Genomic DNA, 16696 nt, shown 5'->3' with positions numbered 1-16696 from the left:
CCACCAGCTTCTTCCCAGTCCCTCTGGCATTCCAAGGTTTTTGGCCCTCGTACCTGTCAAAGTTTCTACCTATGAAGCATCTGTGCTAAGGCCTCCATTTGGTGGCCACTGTGAACCTCTCCTCAAGCCAGTCTGACCATATTGGTCACCCACAGCCCCCTCCTGCTGAGGAAGAATTGTTCAGAGACCCCAACATGAACTGGTCAGCTCCTGCTGTGATTCCAGGCTGCCATCTGAGGTCTCACTGAGAACCATTTGCTCTAAAGGCAGGTTCTGCACCATCCTACAGCCTGAGATGGAGGCCAGGCCTCCCAGGCTGACACTGACAAGGACACTGGGCTCTTGGAGTCCTGGGAGCACAAGTCGATAAGTGAGCAGGCTCAAAGCTAGCTGTCTGGGGCTCACCAGGTATTACAAACAAGGTTTCTCCTGCCCCTGGCAGTGGCCTAGAGGACCAGCTACTGGGACAGGTAGTGGCTGAGGAGCGACCCGACTTAGAGGACGCCAAGAACCAGCTGATTATTAGTAATGCCAAGATGCGTCAGGAGCTCAAGGACATTGAAGACCAGATCCTGTACCGGCTCAGCTCCTCTGAGGGCAACCCTGTGGATGACATGGAGCTCATCAAAGTGCTAGAGGCTTCCAAGATGAAGGCTGCTGAGATCCAGGTGGGCAAGTGCCTGCCCACCCACCTGCCCCTCCCCACCTGCCCCAGGCCTGGGGCCTACTCCCCATCCACCTCCGTTTTTGTTCTTTGCCAGCCTACCTGGGCTTGACACCCCTCCCACTGTACCCCCAGGCCAAGGTCAGGATTGCAGAGCAGACAGAGAAGGACATTGACCTCACGCGCATGGAATACATACCCGTGGCAGTCCGCACCCAGATCCTCTTCTTCTGTGTGTCCGACCTGGCCAATGTGGACCCCATGTACCAGTATTCCCTCGAGTGGTTCCTCAATATCTTCCTCTCAGGCATTGCCAACTCAGAGAGGGCAGGTAACCCTGGGACCACAAGCACAATGGGCCCCCCCATTCCCGACACAGACAGGACACATGTGCCATACATTTCCATTGTGGGGCACATACATACATAAACTCACACCTAGGTTCACGGACACATGTTTCCCATCAGCTTCACGGTACCTACGTACACACTCACTCCTCCCTACCCTTTATTGCAAACACCAGCTGCCCAAGGAGATGCCCAGACAGTCCCTGTGGCTGCTGGGAGACTGGCTAGACTGAGTTGGACCCTGGGATCTTCCTTCCTCTCCCTTCTCCCTATACTCTGCCATCACCTCTCTGCCCTGCAGAAAACCTGAAGAAGCGCATCAGCAACATCAACCGCTACCTGACCTATAGCCTCTACAGCAACGTCTGCCGCAGCCTCTTTGAGAAGCACAAGCTGATGTTCGCTTTCCTCCTGTGCGTCCGCATCATGATGAACGAGGGCAAGATCAACCAGGTGCAGAAGCGGGGAGATGGCCTGGTGGGCTGATTGCCTGAGGGGCTGCCCTGTTGTGGGCTTGAGAGAACCCGGTTGATGGAAAGAGAAAGTCGGGTGCAGGAGCACAGAAAGAGCTGAGGGATAGAGGCCTAAGAAAACACAGTTCCTTGGTTAAAACAACAGGAGACCCTGGGTAAATTGTGGCCCAACCAACGTTGTGAACACAGGCCTTCTTAGAGCCAGTGAGCATAGAAACCATCCCCAGGGACAGACAGTCCTGAGCCTCCCACAACTGTTTGACCAAGAGGTCCCACAGAATACATAACCAGGAAAACAGCAGAGCAGGGACACTAATTTGGACCTGTTTGACTGAACATCCTGAAGGTTGACTCAGTTTTTCTAGGTTGGGGACCCAGAGGCAGGAAGGAGCCAGCCACAGAGCCTAGGCATCAACATGCCCTGTCCCCTGCCAGGCTGAATGGCGCTACCTCCTGTCTGGCGGCTCTATCCAGAGCATGACTGAGAACCCTGCACCAGACTGGCTGTCAGACCGGGCCTGGCGAGATATCTTGGCACTCTCGAACCTGCCCACATTTTCTTCCTTCCCCTTTGATTTCACAAAGCACCTCTCAGAATTCCGAGTCATCTTTGACAGCCTTGAGCCCCACAGGTGAGCTGGGTTCCAGAGCATGGCAGGATGGGAACAGGGAGGAGGTGAGGCCTCTGGAACCTGCCCAGGAAGCTTCTCCAAGGGACCAATCAGGGTGCTATGCAGCTGTGACCACATCTCTCCTGTGCCCCTCAACCCTGTGCTCTTGGGACACCATACTCTCCCCTGCTGTCCAGCTGGGAGAATCCTGGGGTCAGAGGCTTCCCACAGGCTGGTTTTCAGGAAGATGTGGGCACTATTGCAGACAGCCCTTGCCTGGCATCTGGGACCAATTCCTGGACCAGTTCCAGAAGCTGCTGGTCCTCCGCTGCCTGCGTGGGGACAAGGTTACCAATGCCATGCAGGACTTTGTGGCCACCAACCTGGAACCACGCTTCATTGAACCCCAGGCAAGTGCTGGTACCCAGGCAGAGCTGGCACCCTGGGTCTCAAGGGCCTCATTGCACCTGGGTACACTACCTTGCAGACTTGGCCAGGTCAGGACTCCTATCCATCCCCAAAGAATCTGGAAGGTTCCAGGTCCCACCAGGAAGCCTGTCTGGGACCTCTCCAAGAACCCCAGGAACCCCCTTTCCTTGTCCTGGTCCCTGTCTCTCATCAGCCCCAGGTGGTCCAAGGATCTCTCCCTGTCATTGCAGACGGCCAACCTGTCATTGGTGTTCAAAGAGTCCAACTCCACCACACCTCTCATCTTTGTACTGTCACCTGGCACAGACCCTGCTGCTGACCTCTACAAGTTTGCTGAAGAGATGAAGTTCTCTAAGAAGCTTTCTGCCATCTCCTTGGGCCAGGGGCAGGTGAGGGCTAGGCAGGGAGAAGGAGAGTGGGTGGGGGGGCAGCTTTGCCCCACCACTCAGTGCTTCTGCCCCCCACAGGGCCCTCGGGCAGAAGCCATGATGCGCAGCTCCATAGAGAGGGGCAAGTGGGTCTTCTTCCAGAACTGCCACCTGGCGCCAAGCTGGATGCCAGCTTTGGAGCGCCTCATCGAGCACATCAACCCTGACAAGGTATGCCATGCTGCCTGTTACAGACTTGCTGAAGGGACTAATAATCTATCCATCAAGTACTGATAAGGCTTAAATGAGATAATCCTGCACACTCAGTCCAGCCCAGGACACATAGCAAATGCTCAATAACTGTCATAGGCACCATGCACTGACTAAATTAACCAATTTATTGGGTCTCATAGCCTGGCGACTTACCCAGGGCTACCCAGCACAGATAGGGTGACCCTAGGACTTGAAAAAGCTCATATTCTTAACTAGCTGTCAATGCAACCTTTCCTGGCCTGCTCCACAGATGGAATCAGGTGAAGAGTAAGCTCAGAGCCCCTTGGGTAGAAGGGAGCTTGGTGTTGGGTCTCAGTGTTCACGAGGAGCCATGCCCCCCAGGTGCACCGGGACTTCCGCCTATGGCTCACCAGCCTGCCCAGCAACAAGTTCCCAGTGTCCATCCTGCAGAATGGCTCCAAAATGACTATTGAGCCACCACGTGGTGTCAAGGCCAACCTGCTGAAGTCCTACAGCAGCCTCACCGATGACTTCCTCAATTCCTGTCGCAAGGTGAGACATGCTCTATGTGTGTCTGTCTGCCAGCCCTACCCCCATCTCTTTGCCTCATGCACCCCACCCCACCCCCACCTAACTCCCACAGGTGATGGAGTTCAAGTCCCTGCTGCTGTCTCTGTGCCTTTTCCATGGGAACGCACTGGAGCGTCGTAAGTTTGGGCCTCTGGGTTTCAACATCCCCTACGAGTTCACAGATGGAGACCTGCGCATCTGCATCAGTCAGCTCAAGATGTTCCTAGACGAGTATGAGGACATCCCCTACAAGGTGGGCCAGGAACAGGTTGGGATCAGAGGCCAGGCACTTGTGTGGGGTCCTCACCAACCCACCCCACAGGTCCTCAAGTACACGGCAGGGGAGATCAATTATGGGGGTCGCGTCACAGACGACTGGGATCGCCGCTGTGTCATGAACATCCTGGAGGACTACTACAAGCCTGCCGTACTCTCCCCCGATCACGTCTACAGTAACTCGGGCATCTACCACCAGATCCAACCCACCTATGACCTCAATGTGAGGCCACCTGCAAGGATTCAGCAGGAGGGGGCTTGCCACGCTGGGTTTCTGGGGTATCATGAACACCTCAGTGCTGGGTGAAAGGAGGCAGGGCCATCCAGGGGCTCGTTTTCACTGTTGAAACCATCTCAGGGTAAGGGAGGCAGAGTCAGTCCCCACCCACTGAAAAGCAGGTTCTGGGGAGAGATGGACCCCACTTGAGCCACTCTGTGTGTGATTACTCAGAGCAAGTTGGGGCAGCTCCTCCAAGATGGTAACTGAGTCATGCTATGCAGTCAGGAAAGGCTCCCTGAGGACATGATACCTCTACTGAGATGAGTGGACAGAAGTCATGAGCCAAGGCTGGGTTGCATGGGCACCAATGCACAAGGGAGCATTTGGGTTTGAGCACCTGAATGAAGATCAGGAAGCTCTATGGCAGTGAGGCAGGCTGGGAGAAAAGCAAGGGTCACACCACACAAGGGCCATGCAGTCCCAAGAATAACAGGGAAATGCATATGGTTGCTACCAGGGGTGATAAGTGAGAGACAATTAGGATGTGCTCCTAAGGAGGATGACTCTGAAAGCTGGGATAGAGCAAGGCAGGGCCTTCAGTTCAGCCCTCCTGCCTCCTAGGGCTACCTGAACTACATCAAGAGCCTCCCACTCAACGATATGCCTGAGATTTTTGGCCTGCATGACAATGCCAATATCACCTTTGCCCAGAATGAGACTTTTGCCCTGCTGGGCTCCATCATCCAGCTACAGCCCAAATCATCCTCTGTGGGCGGCCAGGGCCGGGAAGAGGTGGGTGTTGGCTTTGGGGAGGGCCAACATTGGGCTCCACCATCCTTCCTGTCCCCTGTGAGGACGACTCTGCATGTGGAATCTTGCAGGAGTTAAAGGAGGCCAGCCCTGTCCCTCAGTGTCTCTTTGCCCTTGCAGATAGTAGAAGATACGGCCAAGAACATTCTGCTCCAGGTGCCTGATCCAATCAACTTGCAATCAGTGGTAGCCAAATATCCTGTGCTATATGAAGAATCAATGAATACAGTGCTAGTACAAGAGGTCATTAGGTAATTCTTCCCGCCCCACCCTCAGCCCTGAGTCAGTGGCTACTGGGTTATAGAGAAATGACAACAGGAGTCCTTATGGGCTCAGTGCCACACCAGTGCTATACATCTATCCTCTAACTCAGCCAATTGTTTATTATTCCCATGTTATAGATGAGTAAACTTGCCGCAGTCTGGCTGGGCACAAATAACCGAGCCGCCAAAAAGCCTTGTAGGTTCAAACAGCAACTCTTTATTCCCGAACTCTCACCGGCACTCTACACACACTTCCCGGGAACACACTCCCTCCACCGGGCTCTGTGCGCCAATTCTCTCAGAACCCCGCGGGAACTCCAAAGTAGCGGGCGCCTGAGGCAGCAGGATCCGCCCTAATCCCGGAGCCAGGCGTCATTCCGACTAAACTGTGGCTCTCAGCATAAACTGAGGCTCTGAAAGGGTTAAGTGACAAGTGACTATCCCAGTCATACTTTGCTAAGGGCCAGAGCTAGGATTTGTTCCTAGGCCATCTGATCCAGCTCTGTACTCTTGTCTCTATGTACTGCCATTACTTTTCTGTGTCTGGCCCTGAATTAGGGAGCATAGATACTGCCATATGACCCTAGTCCACAGCCTGCTTCCTTGCTTCTGGCCCCATAGGTACAACCGGCTGCTGCAGGTGATCACACAGACACTACAAGACCTACTCAAGGCACTCAAAGGACTGGTGGTAATGTCCTCACAACTGGAGCTGATGGCTGCCAGCCTGTACAACAACAGTGTGCCTGAGTTCTGGAATGCCAAAGCCTATCCATCACTCAAGCCACTGGCCTCATGGGTCATGGACCTGTTACAGCGCCTGGACTTCCTGAAGTCCTGGATCCAAGGTGGCATCCCAGCTGTCTTCTGGATCAGTGGCTTCTTCTTTCCCCAGGCCTTCCTTACAGGAACTCTGCAGAACTTTGCCCGCAAGTTCGTCATCTCCATTGACACTATTTCCTTCGATTTCAAGGTCAGGGGACAGTCAGAGCCAGGTCAGGTAACAGGCTGGGGTACAGCTTAGGTAGGAGGGTCACTGAGGCCATAGTTGCTTGGCAGTTGGGGCAACCCTGAGCAGGAAAGTGGGAAGACCCAGGCCAGGAGAGACCATGCACCCTAAGAAAATTCACAGGGGCAGGGTGCAGAATGCAGACCACTGGCTACAACAGCAAGGACAGGCAGGCAGGTAGAGCTCTCAGAAAGGAGTTTGCGCCTCCTGATCAAAACCCTAAACCTAATTCTGTTATAAGTTGTGGATATCTGTGTGTGCCCATCACAGGTGATGGACCTGTCACCATCAGAGCTCAAGGAAAGGCCCCAAGTGGGGTGTTATATCCATGGATTGTTCCTGGAAGGGGCCCGCTGGGACCCACTGGATTTCCAGCTAACTGAGTCTCGGCCCAAGGAGCTATACACAGAGATGGCTGTAATCTGGCTCTTGCCAACACCCAACCGCAAGGTCCAGAACCAGGACTTTTACCTGTGCCCAATCTACAAGACGCTGACTCGTGCTGGTATGAGGCCCAGGGAATGAATCCTACACTACAAGTAGGACTGACCCAGCCCAAGGCAGTTAAACTGACCCAAGTTACCTGAACAGAAAGGCTGGCCAAGGTTTGGGCCAGTGCAGAGCCAGGCCAGCAGCAGGTAAGGGGCTTAACTCATTGCCTGTTCACCTCCCTTGCAGATCCCCTTTGGGACCTGGAGCCTACAAGCTCTAGAACACCACAGAGTTCACAGGAATAATCAAGGCCCAGGACAGGAATGAGCCTGGGCTAGGTCTATCAGGGGATGAGCAATAAAGCATCAACTCTCCTCTATCTCCATCTTCAATCCTCAGTGCAGGCCTGATCCTTAGCCAGACCCATTCCTCAGGCAGGCTTCCTCTTGGGCCAGGACCCCTCCTCCCTCTCCCCAACTCAAAATGCCAAACATTGCCCTTGCTCTTGCCTTATCCCTGCTCTAGCAGTGACAAGGCATGACCTAACCCTCCCCCTCTCTTGCCTGCTCCAGGAACACTATCAACCACAGGCCACTCCACCAACTATGTCATTGCTGTGGAGATCCCCAGTGACCAACCTCAGCGACACTGGATAAAGCGTGGTGTGGCTCTCCTTTGTGCCCTGGACTACTAAACTTGGCCAAAAGAGCCAGAGCCATTAAAGTCACATTTTTCAGTCAGTCCAGCTTGTCTTGGCTGCTTGAATGAGGCTCCCTCTGTAGGCTCCACTGCTAGTGTTGGGGTGAGGGACTGCAGCAGCCTCAGCAGAGAGTGGCAAAGGCAGCTTTGGCCTGCTGTACCTGTCCAGATGCCACAAAGAGAGATATATACCCTTCCAGGTCCCAGGGACCTTCCAGGGAGAATCACATCAGGCAGAACTAGAGGCAGCGCTGCCTCCTCAACCCAGAATCCCCTACATCCCCAGGTCAGGTGACAGTCAAGTCCTCTGTCCTCAGTACAGCTTGTCTCAGAGACCATCTGAAGTCCCCCTCAGCTCAGGTCCTACATCCCAGGCCTAGCATCCCAAAGATCTCCGAACCAGAGCTTCCAATGCATACTTCACTTTACCCCTCTGGTCACAAGGCCTTGGGCCCAGAAAGTCCAGTAGTTCACTCATGCCTACCAGGGCCCAGCCTATAGACATACCTCAGGCCAACAACCACAAGAGGAATAATTTCGTAGCAGTTTTATTCATTCACTGATCCAGTATTTACAGGAGCCAGAAGGGACAGGCCATGCTCAGCCCAGAGAGGCAGCTGCCACACTTGCCAGCCCCCCCAGTCATTATGTACAGATAAGGGACCTGTTTGGATCACCTTCATAGCCATGTGGTGGAGGCCACACGGCTGTTTGAGGCCTGAGCTCCAGAGGCAGTGCTGAGCCCATTACCCCCTGGCATCAAGCCCTCTGGGAACACAGGGACTCCAACTGATTTGTCTTGATCCTGCCATCCCCCACCCTGAGTGCCTGGCAGAGGCCGAGGAAGCGGGTGCAGCAGTGAGAGCTGAGAGGCACCAGCTCCTGCAAGCAGCCCAATCTCTGCTGTCCCTAAGAGGAGGGAGATATGGTAATACTGAGGGGCTGGGCAGAGGCTCCTCTGAGCCCCAGGCTCCAGGGACAGAGACCAGGAATCCAAGGTAGGCCCATAGCCAGGGCCACAACACTGAAGGCAAAGAGCCCCAGAGCCTTGCTGTGGACAATAATCTTAACAAGCCCAGCTAGAACTAGGACAGTTTATAGGCCACCAAACAGTTCAAACACTTCTCTCTCTGCTCAAGTCACTGGACCCCAGCAACTGCCCATTTCATCAATAGCCGCATCCCTGAGTTTGGCATTCTCCCAGGAAGAATGTAGAGAGTGGGCCTGGCTTCCTCACCACAGGGACAGGCTGGCAGCTGGGGCAGCAGGATCCAATGCCAGCTGGTACCCTACAGTTGTGACCCTGGTGTGATGCAGGGACCTGGGCCTACAAGGATGACAGCTGCTAAGAGAGAAAGCAGAGTCATGAAGGTGGCTATGTTAATACAGTGGCAAGATGGGTTGGGGCCCAGAAAAATAGACGTCTCTGATAGGTAAAATATATATTCTGCTGCCCAGGCAGAAGGGCCAGGTCCTGCTGCTCCACAGCCAGCTGTGGAGGAAGCCACAGCACCCTACTGTGACCCAACTCCAGCTACTGCTTCCTGAGCATTATGGGGCTGACTGCCCACTGCCAGGCCCTAGGATGTGATACAGGTAACACGGACTGGCTCCCACTCCCAAGGCCTGGGCTCTCTGGCTGGAACTATTCAGTAATACTGGGAAACGGGGAGTGAGGCAGGGAGGGGCCCTGGTGAGGGCCTCACGGCAAGAGCAGGCTGCAGAGTCAGAGCCGCAGTCCTCACTGGCGCTTGGCTTTATAGGGGCGAGAGCGTTTCCGCCTATCAGGCTTCCGCTGCTTGTGAAGCCGGCCAATGCTGACCCCTTGGCGCCGCCGTACTGAGATGTTCTGCTCCACCAGATTGGCCAGCATGCCTGTGGAAGGCAGAGACTCTTGAGCGGGTGGCTGGTTGCCCAGCAGCCACCAGCTCAACTGGCCACAGCATCAGGTACATCTCTGTGCCTCACAGTCTACTCAAGAGTTCTAAGGGAGGAGGATCTGAGAGACATGGCTCTCAGCAGGGTGTGCCAATTAAGACATAGAAGTAAGCCCCCTCACCTTCCTGAGCCAGCATGGAGATGAAGGTACAAATGAATTCATCATAGTTGTGCGTCCTTCTCTGGTCATCAATCTGCAGAAAAAAAGGGTCAGGGCATCACAAATCATCTCCTCAGAGCAGCTGCCCTCAGGAGGGGACAGAGGACCAGACAGTAGAGACATTACCCACCTTGAACTTCTTTCTCTTCTCTACCTCCTCCTTGAGACAAGCCTCGTAGTTTGCGATCTCAGCCTCCACACATTTGAGCAGTGCTAGGAGCTCCTGCCAAAACCCAGCAGAGCACCTAAGGGGGACTGGCCAGCATCAAAGCTCACTGGGAGGCAGCTAAAGGCTGGGGTGAGCAAGCAGAATACATGGGGCCTGACTCCCCAACCCAGTAAGGCTTCCCAGCACCTGGCTCCAGACCCCAACCTTCACACCAAAACTCCAATCAAGAACCCCCACCCAGGCCTATTGCAAAGGGAGGCTCACCTTGGGTGAGTACTTCTCCCCACTTAAGGGCTCGCCGGGTCTGACCAGCCCAGTCTTCTCCCTGCTGTCCGTGGCTTCCACCACCTCCTTCTCCTCTGGGCTGCTGGACCCCTGGTTGCCTTGGCTCGGTCTGATAGAGGGTGAGGAACCCTTCCCACTCTCTGGGAAGAAGGCATAAGATGTGTCAGAGTACAGGATACTTCATGGTCACCTGGCTACCTCCTACTTCCCTCCTGGCTGCACCAAGTAGCAGTGAGTCAGCCCAAGGCCCACCTGTCAGTGCCAAGGGACTCAGCACACCATCCTCAGCAAGGTGCAGCAGGCCCGTGCTGATGACAGGACCCAGGTCACGGACAGCTCGGTTGTAGCGTATGCAGTCAACACGCAGCAAACTGTCATCCTCCCCAAAAAGCACCTTGGAGATGTGGGAAGTGACAGGGCTAGAGGGCCGTGTCGGGTTGGCTGAGCGAATGGGCGAGCGCAGAGGTGAGTTGAAAGCACTACCGATCTCAGAGGCTGTGTCCGTGCTCTCATTGCTGGGTGTAGGTGAGGGCTGCGAGTGTGTGGGCACTGCCACGGCTGGACTCCCAGCCCCGCTGCTAGTCTTGATGGACAGAGGAATTGAGAGGTCTTTCTGGGACTCTTTGAGCTTCTCAGCTAAGACATTGATGGTGTTGGGCTGCAGCACCGATAGCTGCCCATCGGCAGAATTGCTCAATGACCCTGGCTTCCCTGTCCCTTTCCGCTTGTATCTGTGGACCCAAAGAAGAGGTGAGCAAAGGGAGTGGGCCAATGACTAAACCCAACATGGCTTGAACACACCCTGTCTCCCAAGGGCCAACCCTGAAGTGACTCACATTTGTTCCAAACAGCCTGACCCTGCCCCCAAGCATGGCACTCTAGGCTCTGTGAGCTGCAGCTAGATGTCCTCAATGGACACCTCCTCTATTCTTGTTACCTCACTTCTAGCCTTTTGCTATGCCATATCTTCCCCTCCCCATTTCCTATATCCCTCCCAACCTCTTCTCCTGCCTTAACCAATCCTTCAAGGCCCAGCAGAAAGACCATGCCGACAGGACCTGCTTTGATATATGCCTGTGTTCAGCTCTCCCTCAAGCCCACCAAAAACTTCTTGGAACCTAGTCAGCCCCTTCAGACCAGCTTCTCCCACAGCCCTGCATTCTGTAGGTGCTCAATGTTATATGCTGAATCAAGGCGTTCCCAGACATGGGTTGGAATATTCAGAACAGGCTCCAAGGCGCCTAGAGTCGATGAACTTTAGAGAGCTAGGGCTGACCTGATGGCAGAGTTGGTGTTCTGCACATCCTCCTCCTCATCATCCTCATAGTCATCCTCATCATCAGAGTACTGCTGGGGAGGGCGAACTGGAACTCGACTGCGGCCCACACCTGCTGCCAGGTCCTCTTCCTCCTGGAGCAGAGACCAGGGCACTCATGAGCAGGGGCTATTCACCTAAGGTGGGCATAGTACTCACAGGGGAGAAAAGCAACATAGCTCTGCAGGCCAAGTCCACTGAGCCCCTCCAGGTGCACCCCTTGGCTGCCATCCACTGACTGCACAGAGGCCTACAGAGGCTTCTAAAAAGAAGCAGAGTGCCCTTACATGCTTTTATTCTACCAGGAGAACCCAACCCACACAGATGTACCAAGGAGCATGCCCTAAATGTTTAGTGCCACAGCCATATAACTAGATTTAAAGATTAAAGGAGCTCTCCCTGTCTCCTTAAGCCCCACTGTGGGGCTTCTTAATATCCAAGGAACCTGGCAATCCAGGCCCAGGAGAGGGCAAACACCAAGAAACCACCATGGCCTCTCAGAGATTCCTGGATGAAATCCTCCAAGGGTGTACCCAGCTTACCTGCATGGGGGACTTGGCATAGTTGTGATTGTCTAGAAAGGCTGGCAGCCGCTGGACAATGGGGGTGGGGTTGGGGGGAACCCCATTGAGGCTGCTCCCTGGAGGCTTCACCACCAGCTTGGGTTTGCTGGGAGGACTGTGGGTCGGAGCTTGTGGGCATGAACCAGCCACCTCCTCTGCACCGTCTGAGACAGGGCAAGGAGTATAGGCAGGACCTTCAGTCAGATCCTCAAGAAAAGCCCACAGTGTCCCCAATCTTGTAACATAGCACTGCTCTCCTCCCTTCCCAGAGGAGAAGAGCTGAGCCAACTGGCAGAATAGGAGTCAGCAAGCTCTAAATCATGGTCCCACAGCAAGACTGAGAGAAGGAGGAGATGGAAAAAAAGAGGGAGTCAGGAAGAAGAGGCCTCTAGAGAAAAGAAGAAAGGAAGGGTACATTATAGAGGGTACAGGGGCCTGGGGTAATGGCAGCCCTTTACAGATAACTGTTAGGGAAGGACTACTCTCCTTCTATGTTCTGAGTGAAAAGAGCTTCAGGCATTGGGCCTTCAGGCCTCTGGTAGAAGACTCTGCATTGCCAATTGCCCAAGTACTTCTACAGAGAAAGACTTGGTATGTATGGGCCTCCCAGGTCAAGTTATGAGGGATGACTCTTCTTCTCAGGAAAGAAGCCCCAAAACACTCCCCACCCAGTACCTGTGTGGATGCCCTCAGAGACTGCTGGGGCCCTGCCTGCCTCCAGCACGAGGGGGGACTTGCTGCTGGCTGGCTTGGATTCTTCAGGAAGCTGTGACTCTTGAGACTTGTGGGTCTGAATCAACTCTGGCTGTGTTACTCTAATCAACTGAAAACAGAATCCAAGGCTCAGAGGAGGGCAGAGCCAAGCCTCTACCCTAGTCAGCTAAAAGCTGAGAGAGCACAATGGCCTTGGTTCTACCCATTCACAGGAAAATAAAAGCCAAACCACAACCTCCTATAAGAAGCCATTCTCCTTTCCCTCCCAAGTTCCACAAAGAAAGCAAAGGAAAGGAGTGGTTAGCTCAAGCCCAGATTCACAATAGAGTGTGATTTGGGAATCAGAGACAGATCCTGCACTGCACCAAAGGCAAGGAGAATTAAGTTGGGCTGGGTCAGGGCCAGAGAAGAGGGGCATCTACCTGCTGCAGGGCCTCCAGTACTGTCTGACGGTTCACCTTCAGCACATGCAGCCTGGCCTCATACTTGATCCTGCGGTCGGGCACCACTGCCATCAGGTTGAAGCGGATGTCGTGGTAGGGCTCCCTGCAGTCACAGCCGTAGCTGTGAGAGCAGCTCCCACCCCAGCTCCACCATCAGGTTGAGGCAGATATCCTGGCAGGGCTCCCTGCAGTCACACCTGCAGCCATAGGTATAGGCCCAACCCCAACAGGTGGGCAGTGGCTGACCATGCACCCCAGACACCTGAGTTGGTATCCTCCAATGACTTATCATCTGGACCAAATAGGGCTCTGCCAAGGCCTGCTTCTCCCCCAGCCCATCCTAGAGCGAGCCACAGGCAAGAAACAAGACTAGAAATTGGAATCCCAGAATCTAAAGTTGTTCTTGCCAGATTACTACATGACCTTGAGATTTACAATCTCAAAGAGGGCACAGTTCCAGAAGTATATAGCACATCAGGCTCCGGATCCTTACCCTGCAGTGGCGAGGCCAATACGCTCCATGATGACCCTCCGGGCCTTGTCTGTCCACTCCTCATCCTCTCCCCAGGGCCCTAGGGAGACCAAGACGAGGAATCAGCAGGTGGGAAATCCTGAGTTTGGGCAGGTCAAGGATGGAAAGGAAGATAGAGAAGTGTGATTGAGTCAGGGAGTCATGAGCTGGTCAGGCAATGCAGTGCAGGGTGAAATCTTGGCTAGAATTAGATATTCTCAGTATCTACCCCACCCCCTGCCACTTGACCCCAAGCACCTGAGGGTCCTAAGCCCCAGATACCCAGGAAATAAACAGAGATTCAACAGGCCCCTAGATGAGGGTGCCTACCATGGTCAATGGGGTAGACCTTCAGCCCATCCAGCTCAAAGAGCCGGCCTGTGATAGGCACATAGCTGACAAAGTGGAACGCCTCCATGGTACGCACTGCACTAAGGCCATTCTGCTTCTCAGGGAGGTGACGTGGCTCAGGCCTGGAGAAGGACAAAGTGTCAGGGCCCTAACAGATGACACTCTCTCCCACCCTCACCCTACATCAGCTACCACAGCTCCCACATACCTGGCATGGCTATTATGTGCTTTGGCCAATTCTGGGGCATTGCCAATTGCATATCCTTTGCTCTAGGAGGGATAAAATAAGGCCACATCAGAATAGCTTTTCAAATGGAGTCCTGGGTAGGGGCAATGCTCCAGAGACAGTCCAGAATCTGAAGCAACATAGATGAGCTTTCCTAAAGGGATAGTGGAGAGTTCTGGGTTCCCCAAAGAAATGGGTGTACTGGCCTTGCACAGTAATCAGAAGATACTGGAGAACAAAAGTACCAAAAGAGAAGGTTTTGGCATGGTGTCACTTATATAAAAAAAAAAAAAAAAAAAATCGGGCTGGAAATATAACTCAGTGGTAGGATGAAAAGGAAGACAGAGAAGTGTGATTGAGTCAGGGAGTCATGAGTTGGTCAGGCAATGCAGTGCAGGGTGAAATCCTGGCTAGAGTTAGATATTCTCAGTATCTATCCCACCCCCTGTCACTAGGCCCCAAGCACCTGAAGGTCCTAAGGGTTTGGGTTCAAACCCTAGTACTACAAAAAAAAACAAACCAACTGCCTTACACAATTAGTTGCAAGTCAAATATAATATTAACAACCATCTGAAAAAGAAATAGCTAAATAGTACCACATATACCAAGTGGTAGCAATATTAATGGCCCTGATGATCAAATCTGCCTAGCCAGCAATGGGCCAGATACAAGGCACTGCAGCCTACCTCAGGGCTGAAGCCTTTGGTGAAATCCTTCATGCGACTCAGGGTGGGCCCGAGGTCCACGTTGCTGCAGTTGAGGAGCACACTCAGCAAGGCATGAGTGGCACAAGAGTTGGGGATCAGCTGTGAAACCAAGAATATTCATACATAGCACCCTTCACCCCAAGCTCCCCCAAACCATATTCATTGGGAAGAGGGGGTAAGACAGGGAGTCATATCTGAACTACAATGCTTATCAATTCCCCTCATCTTTACCCAACACTTGTTCATTTAACATGCACTAACTCAATACCCCCCAAGTGTCTGGAAACATGGAGAATGGACTGAGATACTATCCTACTCTAAAAATATTCCCTTTAATGAATAAAATCCAGATTCTTTTGCCAAGGGGGTTCTATAGCCACCACCCTTGGAATCTGACTATCTCCTCCTCCTGCCTTTCCTACTTCCCTTTTCCAAGTTAAAAAAAAAAAAAAAATGTCAGCATCCCACCCTCCAAACAAGCACAGTCCAGCAGACCTGATGGGCAAAGAACATGTTATTCACAATTTCGTCATCAATCACGGACGTATCATCCACCAAGGTGGAGACCTTGCGACGGGACCTGCGCTCTTCGATCCATTTGAATAGGAAGATGAATCCATATACAGGGCTGGGGGAATAAAGAGCAGAAGGAAATCAGCATTCCCCTCTTTCTTCCCCTATTCTTTGCACCGTGTCAAAACTTGAGTGCTCCTGTCATGAACCCACCTCTCCCTTGGCTTCTTCCCGATACTATATCTAACATGGCCCTGAGCTCTCACACTCCAAAGGCCTGCCACAAGTACAGTCAAACATAAGCTCTGACTGTGATGCTCCAAGAATCCTCCCAGTCTCCTTATGAAATCTATGGTTTTGAGTAGAAAAGCTGGAACCAAGAGGCCAGAAACAAGGTCAGAACACAAAGTAAGTCAAGAACAAATACTATGCCTGATGATGAATTTAAGCACTAATTTTTAAATGTGGACCCCAAGGCAAAGCCCCAATAAAGCCACCCACACTAGTATCTTCTTTTCCAGAAAATGATTCAGTCCCTATAGTAGTCTCTCTATTTACCTCTATTCTGTAGCATCAACAGGACAAGACCCTGAGTTTGGGCACCTAGGAAGGGCCTTGTTACATCAATCAATCAATACAGGAAGATCTTTGTGTAGAAATTACAGCCACAGTACAAATAAGAACATATTAATGAATTACACAGTTGCACAAAAGGCACTGTATGACCTGGGGATTCCTGCTGCAAGGGACTTCCTGTTGCAAGAACAGAAAAGGCAGCTGAACGTTACCCCAAGGATGGTTAAGGATGGGGGGAGGGCTACTACCTAAAGGGAAGCACTGAGGGAAGACAGAAAACAAATAGCTTGATTAGGGGAGCATCCAAGGAGAAGGGAGTTTCCGTAGATTATATTTTACAATTTGAATTTCCTGATACTGCCTCCCTTGAGGCGAACTGTTCCCGCCTGTCCCCAGCCCTTTGGGTGTAAGGACCGGCCCAGCCACTCACCCCTGACATTTGCTTTGAAGGTCATAGATTTCCTCCACTTGCACCCCTTTGACTCCTGCAATCAGGAAAAGGAAAACGGTAGGAAAGGGCAGCCCCTGGCCCTGCGGCGAGGGCTCAGGGATGGGCCCCCACATCACGGGTAGCGCGGGCGGGGGAGGCACTTACCGAAATCTTCCACCAGGAGGGTGAAGAGGCCTGGGTAGGGCGACAAGAGGATGGGGTGGTGGTCAGGCAGCCGTGTCCCGACCCCCTCCGACCTCCCCAACCCCAGAGGCCCGCCCTGCCCTCTCCTCACCCGGGTCGCTCTCCAGCTCCAGCCAGCCCTTATTCATCTTCCCGCGGGGCGGCCCCTCAACGCCATGTCCAGGCCCTTCCGACCCACCGCCACCC

General features: G+C 53.2%; 2 protein-coding genes across 9 annotated transcripts in view; one reads left to right on the top strand and one right to left on the bottom strand.

Annotated features, from left to right (window-relative positions):
• The window catches only part of Dnah1 (dynein axonemal heavy chain 1), a 70552-nt gene extending 63106 nt beyond the window's left edge, over positions 1-7446 (top strand). For 3 of the 7 annotated variants that reach the window (XM_048801166.1, XM_048801163.1, XM_048801167.1), the window contains 14 exons: positions 443-668; positions 800-995; positions 1313-1464; positions 1920-2116; positions 2361-2505; positions 2755-2913; positions 2992-3123; positions 3508-3678; positions 3770-4195; positions 4814-4984; positions 5123-5253; positions 5887-6238; positions 6545-6779; positions 7279-7446. In XM_048801166.1, coding sequence (XP_048657123.1) covers positions 443-668; positions 800-995; positions 1313-1464; positions 1920-2116; positions 2361-2505; positions 2755-2913; positions 2992-3123; positions 3508-3678; positions 3770-4195; positions 4814-4984; positions 5123-5253; positions 5887-6238; positions 6545-6779; positions 7279-7400 — 2815 coding nt within the window. In that variant the 3' untranslated portion in view covers positions 7401-7446. Of the gene's footprint in view, positions 1-442; positions 669-799; positions 996-1312; positions 1465-1919; positions 2117-2360; positions 2506-2754; positions 2914-2991; positions 3124-3507; positions 3679-3769; positions 4196-4813; positions 4985-5122; positions 5254-5886; positions 6239-6544; positions 6913-7278 lie in introns of those variants that run through there. The other 4 variants (XM_015494530.2, XR_007346878.1, XM_048801164.1 and 1 more) reach the window with 4 other exon arrangements.
• Positions 7447-7937: 491 nt separating this feature from the next.
• On the bottom strand, positions 7938-16696 carry Bap1 (BRCA1 associated protein 1). Of its 2 annotated transcripts, XM_048801168.1 has the most exons (18): positions 16602-16696; positions 16472-16501; positions 16307-16361; positions 15514-15670; positions 15283-15415; positions 14767-14886; positions 14063-14124; positions 13834-13976; positions 13486-13564; positions 12972-13095; positions 12511-12658; positions 11815-11999; positions 11234-11367; positions 10210-10688; positions 9937-10097; positions 9634-9726; positions 9465-9537; positions 7938-9280 (listed from the first exon to the last, which is right to left on the bottom strand). In XM_048801168.1, the coding sequence occupies exons 3-18, from the start codon at positions 16329-16331 to the stop codon at positions 9147-9149; spliced, it is 2250 nt and encodes a 749-aa protein (XP_048657125.1). In that variant the 5' UTR covers positions 16332-16361; positions 16472-16501; positions 16602-16696; the 3' UTR covers positions 7938-9146. The 2 variants fall into 2 exon arrangements, with proteins under 2 accessions (XP_048657125.1, XP_015349952.1); XM_015494466.2 differs by lacking the exon at positions 15514-15670 and having other exon boundaries at positions 16602-16690.

This window comes from Marmota marmota, unplaced genomic scaffold, assembly GCF_001458135.2.
Source record: "Marmota marmota marmota unplaced genomic scaffold, marMar, whole genome shotgun sequence".
NCBI classification, from domain to species: Eukaryota; Metazoa; Chordata; class Mammalia; order Rodentia; family Sciuridae; genus Marmota; species Marmota marmota.
Note: the sequence above shows the minus strand (reverse complement) of the source record. Positions and strands in the feature narration are given on the sequence as shown.